We start from the raw sequence: 13,025 nt of genomic DNA, 5'->3' as shown, positions 1-13,025 counted from the left end.
TGGGGGGCAATACATGGCTGATAGTCGTCTATTGGGGGCCAATAGACGTCTATTAGGGGGCAATAGACGTCTATTGGAGGGCAATAGACGTCTATTGCCCCTCTATAGATGTCTATTGGAGGGGCAATAGATGTCTATTGGGGGCAAAAAAACTTTCCGGTGAGATTTTCAGCAAATTCCGGTGGGCGGCAGCCGGTGACCGGAATCCGGCGACCGGTGACCGGATTCCGGCGAAAGTTGGCCGGATTCCGGCGAAAGTTGACCAGATTCCGGCGGCCGGTGACGGGCTCCGGCGAAGTCTCCTATGGTTTCTCTCTCTTCAATTTTCTCTATTTCTCTCTCTAAGTAACAAAGGGGTGAGGGGTAAAATGGTATTAAAAAAAAATTAAAAACAAAAAAAAAATCTTAATGGGGTATTAGGGAAGACTCCCTTAGAGTGTATTGGGTAAGAGAGAATTAAAAAAACTTAATGGGGTAAGTGGGAAAAAAATCCCTAGAAATGGGGTAAATGGACAAAACCCCTTAAAATTATATTTTAATAAATGGAGGTCATAATCGTAATAAACAAAAAACATAATAAAATTTTAATTTATTTCCCCCTAAAATCTCTCTCTATAACTTCCCACTTCCACAACAAAAGAGGAAAAAAAAAAAAAAAAAACTTCCAAAACTCCCCACATTTCTCCAATGATTATTTTGTTTTTGTTTTTTTTTCTTTTGAAAATTAAACCCACACACAGAGTGTGTGTTTTGGTCTAGTTATTATGAGGAGAAGAGAGTTTGTTAGCCAAAATAAAATTTTTTGGTAGAAATAACCTTAGAAGATTAAAAAACTTTGAGAATTAATTAATCATAAGGACAATTGTGCCCTTTATAAAAAATATTTTTATTAAAAAATAAATAAAAAAAAAAACCCATCACCCACGTTTCTCTCTCATTATCTTTTATCTGCAATAACCATTTTCTTTTTTATTTTTTGAAAAAAAAAAAATATTTACACATGCAGAGCATGTGTGGAAAAAAGCTAGTCTCATTTGTATAAACAATGTTAAATAATATAATTGAAAATCAAAAGTTAATTTTCTTGATCCTAACTTATACCCGTACCGTTGGGGATTTAGCCCCATACCTACCCCAATCCCTGTTAACAAATACTTCTATTCACTATAATAATTATTATTATTATACAATATTCGAGTTATAAAATATGAAATTACAATTACAATATGATTAGTATTAAAGAATTTAACTTTACAAATATATTAATAGAGTTATGTTTAATAGTGTTATGTGCAATAATAGTCATCAACATATTTTATAAGAAAGTTCATTTAAATATTCAACAATACTACACTAGAAACTGTTCACACCATATGGGTGTGGAGAAGTGGGTGATTGCCCGTCCATACGGGGTAGTTAGTTTCTGAAAATAATAAATTTTTTAATTAATTATTTATCTGAGTTATATATATATATATATTATTTTAGGGGTGATAATTTTATTAAAAAAAAAAAAAAGTATAACTAAGAATTAGCATGTGTGGAATGTTTCTGTTGTGTGCGCAGTGGGATGAGATTGGGGAGAATAATCAAGGAAATGAAGTTTGTAAAGAACGTACGGTACATCTAGAACGAGCAAATGAAAAATTAAAGGACGTACCTCGATCGTATGTCTTAGTATTTTGTTGTGGAGTTATGACTTGGGAATAAAACTCGATGCTCTTCAAGTATTTGCTCACTACCAAGTATACGTACGGTTCCTCTCGAAAAAGAACAGAGAGAGACAGGGAGTATGACTGCAAATAAATGAAGTTTTTTTCTTTAATTATCTGGTAATTTTGGGGAACAAACTTGCAAAGCAAAAGCAAAACAAGGATGAAAATGACACAAATCAAGGGATAAAGGTGGAAATCTAACGGGAACAGTATTTGTTTTCTGGTTTTGGTTGGCTTTTTGAATCTGAGAAGTAGAGCAATATTGAAGAAACTACGTCAAGCTTGCAGAGAAGAGTACTCAACACAGAATACAAATGAAAACGAAGACTGAAACTCTCTTTCGGTCCGTTTATGATATATCAAAGGCAGAGGAGCTGGTTTTCTGGGTACTGGCAAGCTTGTTTAGATCACAGATGTGTATATATGAAGCTGAGCATATAAGAGTATGAAGAGTCAACGTGTAAATAGTAGATCGAACACCATGGATGAGAAAGCCAAGTCTTTGTTATTAATTGATAAGTTAAGAGCTCACATCAGTTGGCACTAAGCTAATCGATGTATTATCTTCTTCTTTTTTTATCCGATGAGATCGATGTATTATATTTCTTTAAGGTTATATGTGGTTGTACTAGTCTTCTCTTACGTGGCTGTATTAGTCGGTCTACAGGATATCCTTTTTCTTCTCTTTGGTCGGCTAGATGTTCTTAAATTAACTTTTCTTCTCTTTGGCAACATGGCACAAGAATTTGAGGTAATGACCGCACAGATCTTGGATTTTCCGCTTGGATTTCACAAAAGAAAGAATAACCCCTGCCCAGGGGCCAGGGCCCATTTGGTCTCCAAATTTTGTATGTAAATTGATAATTTGCTTTAAATTTTAGGGAGAGTTTCACAAATGGTCATTTAATTATAATTAATTTGATATTTTGGTCACTTAATTTTTAAATATATCATTTTGGTCACTCAACAATTACTCTGTCAATCATTTTAGTCACCGAAGGGGCATTTTGTCTCACTTTAATCACTTCTCTCAATCGTTTCAATTCAGATTTCTCAATTTTTCACAATTAGTTAGATAAAAATATCTTTGATATTGTGGCAAATAATTTTTTTTAATGAAAAAAAATTAACAAAGTGATTAAAATGAATAACAGAGTTAAAGTTGAGTGACCAAAGTGATATATTTAAAAAATGAGTGACTAAAGTGTCGAACATGTAAAAGTTGAATGACCATGTGTGATATTCTTCCTAAATTTTATAAATTAAGAGCATTTTCAACAATGATTTTTCTTCCTAAATTTTATAAATTCAGGATGTTCTCTATGAGGATGCTTGTACTAGTACTCGAGGTTTAGGTAATATGTCCCCCTCGCTGTACAATTATCCATCTATTATTAATAATAATTCCGGGCGTGGGGCTGAGCCTCCCAGTTAGGCTGGGTTCTAAACCCCGTTTCAGAAAAAAAAGACTCGGAAATCAGAATTTCTATAATTTTAGCTTTCTCATCTCTATAATCTTGACAAAAAAAAATTTTAATCGTATGAAGTAATTTGATTAGAGATTCTTCAATAACATCGGCAAACATTAATATCAAATATGTTAACTTCAATGTTCAATATGACAACAACAATAATAAAATCATACACCCAGAGACATTCCAGTTCTACAATTTGTTTTTTTTTTTTTTTTTTTTTTTTGACTTTGTCAAGGGGAGTTCTACAATTTGTTGGTTTCGTTGTTTTTGTTAAATTTTTGATCTATCGACTTCATTATTGCGCAAGTTGGAGTTTGTACTTTAAAGATTATAGCAAATATACTACCTTCGTTCTCAGATGGATTAATAGTGTCCTTATTTCCCTATATTTACAACAAGGGTCCTGATCAAGGGACACATACATTTACACAATTTTTGACACTTCTTATAGATCATTAGATTTTAAATATTTTAATGGCTAAGATTAATTGTGTAAATGATGTCAACATATCAGAAAATGACAGGGCATATGACGTGGCATCAATTAATTTCACAATAACTAAATTGGATTAGATTTTATTTCAAAAAAGAAAAGAAAATTAAATTAGATTAAATTTGTATTGGTATAAGAAATATTATGTTAATGGCAATTTGGCATATGAAGATTTGGATTTGTCTAAAGCTGGAAATTACATATTCTCCTTTTTCAGAGGATTCTGTGGTTTTTTTTTTTTTTTTTTTTTTTGAGAAAGAAAATTGCATATTATTAAGCAACTTAGATACATACATTAGTAACAAGCTCTCCGGGCTCATCCTCTACCCAAACTTGAAATGCAGGAAACAAAAGCGCTTTCCTAGCTAACATATGTGCTGCCTGATTACACTTCCTAAGGCAATATGTACAAACAACTGAATTTAAAAGGTGAAACAAAGCCTTCACCTCTTCTACTAAACAACTTTCAACAGACAAATCAGAGTCTTCCTTGTTAAGATCATTAATCACAGATAGTGCATCAGATTCAAGGATGATATTAGAGAAATGAAAGCCCGCTTGAGAGATGACCTGGAGTCCCAAAACAGCCGCATACAACTCTGTAGCTTTTACACTAAAGTGACCCACCATTCCCTTAGAGGCCGCCAACAACAGTTCGCCATTTTCATCCCTTAAAAGAGCATCCAATCCTCTCTTACCAGCAGCAACATTTACACTCCCATCCACATTTAGTTTGAAAAAAAGGATAATGTGGTTTTAACCAACCATCACATCTAGGCACAGGAGGAGTCCGATATGGTTGAGCAATATTAGCGGAGATGAAATCAGAAAAAAAGGAAAGAACCTGGGATAGTAGAGTGTGAGCAGCTACAAGATTTTTTTGGAAAAGCTCTTCATTTCTGGCCTGCCAGATGCGCCGACACAAACAAACCACAAGAACAAGTTCTGATGTTGATAAAGCAGAAGCTGCGTACTGAAATAGGTCCTTGAAAGAGCCATGCTTCCAACTGCCAACCGACTTGCGAAAAGGGGAGAGCTTCCAGACTTCCTTAGCCTTAGAACAAGACCACAAAGCATGAATTGTTGTTTCAGGAAATAAGTGGCAGCGAGAGCAAATTGGAGTTGAAAGGAGATGTCGCTTGTGGAGGTTGAAAGCACAAGGCAAAATGTCATTTAAAGCTCGCCAAAAGAATGGAGGTGATTCGGATTCTTTGACCGTAAGTGTAAGGCCATCTAACACAAAGCGTGCCATATGCCATATTGATGGGACATCGAATGGTATTGAGATCAAGAAGTTAGAGTAACTCACTTGGGGGTCCTAATGGTCAGCATTGTGCAGTGGGTTTTGAGGAGCTTGCCGAAAGAGACATGTTAGTCTCTTGGTTCCTCTAATTGCTGAGGCTTATTTGCTGTTAAGGTTATCTATCGATACACATAGGAGGATCATGAAGAAGAAGGATTTGTGGCATGCATGAAGCTGCCCGTGGTTGTTTCAGAAGTTAATGCTAAGGACGGCAGTACACAACCATCCGTTGAATTGGAAAGCGCTAAGGATCCATGAAATAGCAACTGTGGTTTTCAAAATCTCTGGAGGTCTCATATAAGGATTTCAAAATCTCTGCATTTTTCAAGTATGCTATCATACATTCAACTAGCCCAAGTAAATGTCAAACACATCAACACCAGCTAGAAAACAGAGGAGACAAGGGACTGTCCAACGAACAGTCGAGCAACAGTTCAATCAACGGTAGCCATGCATGAACATACTGTTTTGTTGCAGCTTTTGTGTTAATTTGACTTCGTTATATTTTGTTTGTGATAGATTTTAGAAGGTTAACGAATCTACTGTTTTGGACAAAGTGAGTAGGAAAGTATTTTAGAGCAAGGTGGTTAAGATTTAAGAAGTTTGTTTGAGGATTTAAGAACAGAGGAGATGAAAAGAAGATTTAGAAACAGAGGAGGTGTATTGCTTGATTGCAAACCTACATTACAACTTACACGAGTACATATTTATAGACTTGTTAACCGACCCATAAGTCCACTAACACCACCGACTTATCTTTGTGGTTTATTTAACAACCGCACATTAAGTGGGTCATTATAGACCTTACTGCACTTGCATAGTTGCATGCTAATCTAGATTTTACTTACAGTTTAATATGATTCTAGACCATGTTTCTCCAGATTAGTATCAGTCGAGAGTTGTTTAAAGTTCTCAATGTGCATTACAATTTTAACAGTGTGGCTGCAATCATAATCTTGGTGAGAGGCTACTACCGATTCAGGAAAGTAGAATGAAATGAGGAGGAACAAAGAACAAGTCCCTATTTTTGAAAACAAAATGCGTTGGAGTACATACTACATGCTACATCAGGCCAACATTCGTAACAAAGTTTGCATTTCCAAAATTGCGGACGCTTGGTCAGTTCGACAACTAAATAATATCACAAATCGAGATAATATAAAAGTAAAAACAGTACATTATTGGCTTCAATAGTATTTTAGTTTTCTCCATACACTTCATACAAAGTTGAATTTTTTGTTTTTTAAAAGAACGGCGATTACTGAAGAATTTGGTTTTTTAAAAGAACAGCATCAGAAGCTCCAGAAGCTGGGAACTGAAACATGTCAGTCCCACATCGAAAACAAGGAAGAGGTCAGTCTCTTCCACACCTATAAAAGGTTCACTCATCTCTCCTCATTAATTAAGGATTTACTATTTACCTACTGTTATTTTGTCAACACAAATACATTGACTAACTTAGGCATCGGAGAAGAGAAGACCGCCAACCGCGGTCTCCCTCTGACGCCATTTGTATTTTGTTTGACAGATAGCGGAAATCACAAGAACCTCACACGTAGCGGTCCGCCCATCGGACCAGCGTTAGCCAAGATTTAGCGGTAGCTAAATCTTAGACATTAACACTAACTAAAAACAAGTAATATCTCATAGCATCTCACCTCAAAATATGTAAAATGAGAGGAGGCTCCCTTACCTATAAAAGGGATTCTCTCCCTTTTTGAATAGGATCTGATCCGTGATCTTCCCCACCTGTATTACTACTTAGCTAGATAGTGAACTATCCAAGTGAATGTAGTCTCCCTCATGGACAAGATGAACTACTCTATATCTGGAGTCACTCTCTTTCCTGCTTCTTATTGAGCGTCCAAGAACACTTGAATATATATATATATATATATATATATATATATATATATATATATATATATATATATATATGGGGTATCTCTCCAATTTATTGGAGAACAAGTTTGGTGGAAGAATTTGAATATATATTTCTAAGAGCAAGTTCACCCGTTGGGTCACCGGGTCACCTACTATTCACTGCTTTTTAGTGTATATTTTCATTCTCTGGGTCACGAAATACACTGTGCTCGTGACCCAGGGCACGAAATACATTGTGCAGGTCACCATGGTGACCCAGAACACTGTACCGGGTGACCCAGGGCACGAAATACACTGTGCTCGTGACCCAGGGCACGAAATTAACACTAAAAAGTAGTGAATAGTGGGTGACCTGGTGACCCACCGGGTGAACTTGCCCTAATGCAGTTAATTGCGATAAATCATTTAGCTCTAAAAGACTAGCATTCCTTCTTTTGTTGATGTCTCCCTCAGCCTCCCATTTTTCAAAACTGTTTTTCATTCTCAAGCCTTCGAGCCTTGTCAAATTTGATATGACATTAGGTGAAATCACTTCAAGCTCAAGGCAATCCAACAAGTCCAACAACCGCAGATGAGTCAATTTCGCTATTTCTTTCGGCAACTCTTTGACCTTGGAGTTAGCAAAGCTAAGAGTTTCCAAGTTGCTTAGCTCTCCGACTCGAGCTATGTCTTCCAACGTGCATCCATCTAAACACAATGTTTGAAGATTGGTTTTTAGCAATTCAAGAGATGGAGGTAGTGACATATGAGGCAGATTGCAAATATCCAACACCTTGAGTTTTGGCATTTCTTCAAAAAAATTGCTTGGAATTTTCGAATGGTGATCATTTTTTTCACCATTACCATGCAAACGAAACATTTCTAGCTCTGGACATTTCCAAGGTATTTCAAGAAGACTAGGGATATTGCAACAGGACCAGGAGATATTACTACACCTTTTAAACAAATCTTGATCTGGCCATTCTTTCAACTGATTAACTCCATCTTTTACTAGGACGTGTTGATCTCTGGTCGCAATCCGGATAGCAACATCATGTACAAGATCATGCATTCTGACACATGTTTTATCATCTCCATCTAGCAATTGATAAGAGCTCTTAGGTTTATCAACCTGTGTATACAATGCATTTCGAGCTTCTTCCACTGTATGGTCTTTAAAAAAACCCAAACCCATACTATATTTCAACAAATTCGTGAAAGAAATAGAGTTCCCTTGTATAGTAATACCAAACAACAGGAATAATGGCTTAAGCTGCTCATTCAATTGATCGTAACTCCATTCAAGACCCATGTAAGCTTTTTCTGTCAGTTCTTGTTTCTCATCAAACCTATCAAGACTTCTCAGGGTATTTTTCCATATAGGTAAAGAACTATATATTTTCTAAAGCTCTTGCAACTGTCACAATCAAAACAAGCAAACCTCCACATTTTTTGGCGACTTGAGTTGCTATGCTTAGTATAGTGGGATCTTTAGTAACATCATGATGCAAAACGGATGGCAGTCCAATTCGAAGAGCAAAAGGAGGAAAACGAAAGTTACTAGTAGCTACACCATAGCTTGGTGTCCGATTAGAGCGTGCCATAGCTTTCCGGAAAGGGAATCGTGCCAGGAACAAAACTCGTCGCTATGCCACGACGTGTGAGCTTTTTCGGGGTCGTTTAGGGCCTCAAAACTGCAATTTACTGTTTTTTTGAATTTTTGGTTTCCTAGTTTTTTTGGGTTTGTTTTATTTTTACCCGTGGGCTTTAGGGTTTCATTGTTAGTCGCCCTAGGGTTTCTTTTCTCATATATAAGCAACCTTAAACGGCTACAGAACTATCTTTTATCTTATTATCAATCAAATTGAGATTATTCTCTTTTATCTCTGGTGGACTCCAGAACCTTTGTTTTAGGTTTATTGCTTGTAAACCTAGGTGATATTTTCTGACTGCGTCACATCACCTGCTTTCTTCTTAAATAAAAGCCAAGTTTCATTTTCGCCCAACACTCCAAGCAGAAATACTTTCTGCTTAATCTTATCAGAAGATAATACCTTTCAAGTTCTAGAGGTCAGCAGTATTTTACAAGTAGGTATGTGGGGAAGCCCGAGAGTCTTCAAGTCAATTTCTTTCCAGACATCATCCAAAATCACAAGAGTCTTCTTGTCTTTTTTTCTTTTACATATGCTAGTGGCTCTTCCGGAGATAGTCTGGTTTGACGAATCTTCAAGACCTAACTTTTCAGCAATTTCTTTTTGAATTGCTTCCAAGTTTGGAATTTTCACATCTCGTACCGTGACTGCATCATCAAACAACTTATCTTTCATAACTTGCCTGAGAACTTCGCCCACTAGTGTGGTTTTACCCACACCCCCAATACCATACACTAGAATGATGTCGACACTGGGACTTCTCAATTCATCCATGATTTTATTCAAAGTTGAAATTCTTGAATCAAATGCCTCATTATCTTCATCAGATATGACACATACCTCTTGTGGGCAAACACTGTATGAAACACTAGAGAATTCTTTTCTTTTGTAGAGTTCATCCACAGCCTCCACCAACCTTGTTGACTTTCTGCTTAGTTGATAACGAAGTCTCGGATTAGGACAAAATTGATGGAGACGCTTCAGCTTTCCTTGACGTTCATCCTTCAAGACTTCGTTTGACTCTTCATTTGCTTGGATTTCATCCTTCAAGACTTCGTTTGGCTCTCCAGTTGCTTGGCATTTTTCCTTCAAGAAATCTTTTGATGTAGGACGAGATTTTAGCCAATTTCAACCAAAAATCTCGAAAAAAAAGAAGCGTCTTCACATTAAGAAGAATAATTTGAATATTGGAAATTCGTATTCAAATAGGCTTCTTAATGATGGAATTAATCATAAATTACTCTTTTGGATAGGCCTGGGAATTGCATACCGAAAAACCGAGACCGAATCCGACCGATCCGGGCCGATACCGATCGGGTCGGTCTGCAACTTCAATTCCACACAATACCGACCCGACCCGAATCGAATAGCAGCTAAACGGGTCAGCCTCGGTATGGGTCAAATACATACCGTTTTGACCGACCCAACCCGATTTTCTAATAGGACGCACGACTTTTCGTTGATTTCAGCCCTAAACTGCTAAACGCGTTCTACTTCTGCCGTTCCCAAACTCACCCAAACCCTAAATCGAGCCTCTCTCCTCCATCGAAGACTCCCAGCCTCTCAGCCTCTCACCCTCGCAGTTTCACTTCTCTCTGCTCTCCTCCATCGAAGACTCTCAGCCTCTCAGCCTCTCACTCTCACAGTCTCACTCCTCTCTGCTTACCTCCATCGAAGACTCTCAGCCTCTCGAAGAACCGAGACCGAAACAGCAGCTCTACCTACTCGATCCAAGTCTCCTCCATCGAAGACTCGAAGATCGGAAGCTGTCGCTCTTCTCTCACTCCTCTCTGCCCTTCTCGAAGATTTGAAGGCTCTCACTCCTCTCTGCCCTCCATCGAGGAATCGATTCTTCAACTCGTTTCTTCAACTCGATTCTTCAAGCCTCCCACTCCGAATCGATGGGAAAACTGGGAGTAAGTCTCTCACTTTCTCAGATTTTTCTGTTTTTATGATTGTGTAGCTTGATTTGAATTTGGGATTGTGTAGCAGCATGATTGTGTAGCTTGATTTGAATTTGTGGTTGATTTGCAGGTTTCTGCAAATTTTTTCAGGTTTCTGCAAATTTTACTATTCAAAGCAGGTGGTACCGATTGGTACCGAACCGATCGGATTCGGGCCTAATCGGTATTGCAGCTGAGTTTCCGGCGTCCCGAACCGAGTATAAACTCGGTATCGGTATCGGTATCGGTATGGGCATGTTCCCGAGCCGAGCCAAACCGATCCCAGGCCTACTTTTGGATATATCGGGATTCTCGAGCAAAATCTTGACTGAGATTCCAAACGTAATATTCTTTAGTATCTAGGATTTTATTTCCGATTTTTATTTAATCAGGTTTAATTAGGTTTCCTAGTTTTAGTCTACAATAAATTGTTCTTTATATTTTCTAGTTGTATTAGGTTTATGCTATGTGCCCTATATAAGGCACCTCTTAGATTGTAATTTTCATTCAAGTTATCAATAAAAAACCAAATATTAGAGAAATTTCTCTATTTTTCTTACGGCTGTGCCAGTAATTGCTAGTGGATTCTAGCTCATCTCATATGGCTTTCGATGCTTGACAGAGCCTCTTACTATCATGTTCACGCTTCCCGCATCATTTGGTATCAGAGCAGGTATCACCCGCTTCTTAGCAGACGACGATCCAAGGGAGAAGTTCACTACCACCAACCTCAACGGCGTTGGTCGTAGAGTATCTATCAAAGAAAGTTCGTTGAAGAGGAACATGCCAAGGGATTCGCCCTAGGACAACCTCATCAATCCAAAAAAAAAAAAAAAAAGAGAAAAGAAGAAGAAGAAGAAACATGGAACGTTGGATATTCACAACGCCGGATTACGACGACTTCCGAACTACATGTGTCATCAAAGACAAGGTATGCTCTGTAATAATTGACAGTGGTCTACGAGAGAACTTTGTAGCAAACAAAGTTGTGGATTATTTTCAATTACCGACAGTGAAGCTGAGTGATCCATACTGGATTCCATTTGGAGAGGATGAATATGCACAAGTAACAGAGGTTTGTAAAGTTCCATCTTATATAGATGGACCGAAACCGGACCTAAAGGAGGGCAGAAAGTGAAAGCTGTCTCTATGGGAAAATTTTATAAAGAAGAGATTACTTGTCATGTGATTCACATGGACGACACTAATGTACTTTTTGGAAGACCATGGCATGAAAGCGTCAAAGGTGGTTATTGCAAGGACAACACATATTTATTTAGGTGGGAGTCGCATAAAATTAAAATCAAGCCTGGAATGAAGAACATCAAGAATGACCATCCTGAGGTGTGTGAAAAGGAACATGAAGATGTCACTTTGAAGATTGAAGAGAAACTCATTAAGGACAAGGAAGCTAATTCATTCATCACATCGATATCCATGTCATGCATGCCTAATTGTGTTCAAGATCAACCCAAGGAGAAATCATTGCCCATTCCTTTTCAAGTGGAGGAGTTCAAGTTTCAAGATGCTTATTCTAAACTTGTCTACGGTATTGGATTCATGGTGATACATTTTAATTTCGAGAATATTGAAGTTGATGTCTTATCATGTTTTATTCCTACTAATGATCGAGGTGCATACAAGAGGAACTCGAGGTCGAGTTCTTTTCAAGTGGAGGAGACTGATGTAGGACGAGATTTTAGCCAATTTCAACCAAAAATCTCGAAAAGAAAGAAGCGTCTTCACATTAAGAAGAATAATTTGCATATTGAAAATTGGTATTCAAATAGGCTTCTTAATGATGTAATTAATCATAAATTACTCTTTTGGATATATCGGGATTCTCGAGCAAAATCTTGACTGAGATTCCAAACGTAATATTCTTTAGTATCTAGGATTTTATTTATGATTTTTATTTAATCAGGTTTAATTAGGTTTCCTAGTTTTAGTCTACAATAAATAGTTCTTTATATTTTCTAGTTGTATTAGGTTTATGCTATGTGCCCTATATAAGGCACCTCTTAGATTGTAATTTTCATTCAAGTTATCAATAAAAAACCAAATATTAGAGAAGTTTCTCTATTTTTCTTACGGCTGTGCCCGTAATTGCTAGTGGATTCTAGCTCATCTCATGTGGCTTTCGACGCTTGACAGAGCCTCTTACTATCGTGTTCATGCTTCCCGCATCATCTTCTGTGTCTTTCATGAACTGAGCCACTTCTTTGAGCCATTCTTGGCCATCATTTTCGACCTTCTCACCTCTTCCATCTGCTTCAGCAACCCAATGCTCTACCCTGTCTCTGGCGTCGCTCAAACTCTTCACTTGAGTTCTTAGATTTTGAAGATTTCTGTTGTAGTGGATTAGATAACCCACTTGGCGTCCCACTAGGCGTACGAAGGGTTCAACCGTGTACTTGGCTATTTTTCCAACAACGATATTACCAATTGCAGAAGGCAAAAAATCACAAATGGTCACTGAGTTTTCACCCATTCAATACTTAACTCACTGACATTTCAAAAAACCACTTTAACTCACTCATTTTATGCACTGTTTATCATTTAACTTACTCGATGCTAACGT

The 13,025-nt window shown here is 37.4% G+C and overlaps 2 protein-coding genes across 2 annotated transcripts in view; both read right to left on the bottom strand.

The window, feature by feature from the left end:
* LOC133716723 (probable disease resistance protein At4g27220) overlaps positions 1 to 13,025 on the bottom strand; it is a 51,266-nt gene that overhangs the window by 24,427 nt on the left and 13,814 nt on the right. The window lies entirely within an intron of this gene.
* LOC133714424 (disease resistance protein UNI-like) lies at positions 8,818 to 12,935 on the bottom strand. The gene is made up of 2 exons (XM_062140539.1): positions 12,609 to 12,935; positions 8,818 to 9,587 (listed from the first exon to the last, which is right to left on the bottom strand). Exons 1-2 carry the CDS (start codon positions 12,933 to 12,935, stop codon positions 8,907 to 8,909), a joined length of 1,008 nt encoding a protein of 335 aa, XP_061996523.1. The 3' UTR covers positions 8,818 to 8,906.

The sequence above is a fragment of the Rosa rugosa genome, chromosome 6 (genome assembly GCF_958449725.1).
Source record: "Rosa rugosa chromosome 6, drRosRugo1.1, whole genome shotgun sequence".
NCBI lineage: Eukaryota > Viridiplantae > Streptophyta > Magnoliopsida > Rosales > Rosaceae > Rosa > Rosa rugosa.
Note: the sequence above shows the minus strand (reverse complement) of the source record. Positions and strands in the feature narration are given on the sequence as shown.

What these genes read in the sequence shown, in the direction of transcription:
- LOC133714424 (XM_062140539.1), bottom strand. Translation starts at nt 12,935, where the DNA reads ATGGGTGAAAACTCAGTGACCATTTGTGATTTTTTGCCTTCTGCAATT. An exon ending in CGGGAAGCATGAACACGATA is followed by an intron (nt 9,588 to 12,608) that starts GTAAGAGGCTCT and finishes GATTTCTTGAAG; the next exon opens with GAAAAATGCCAAGCAACTGG.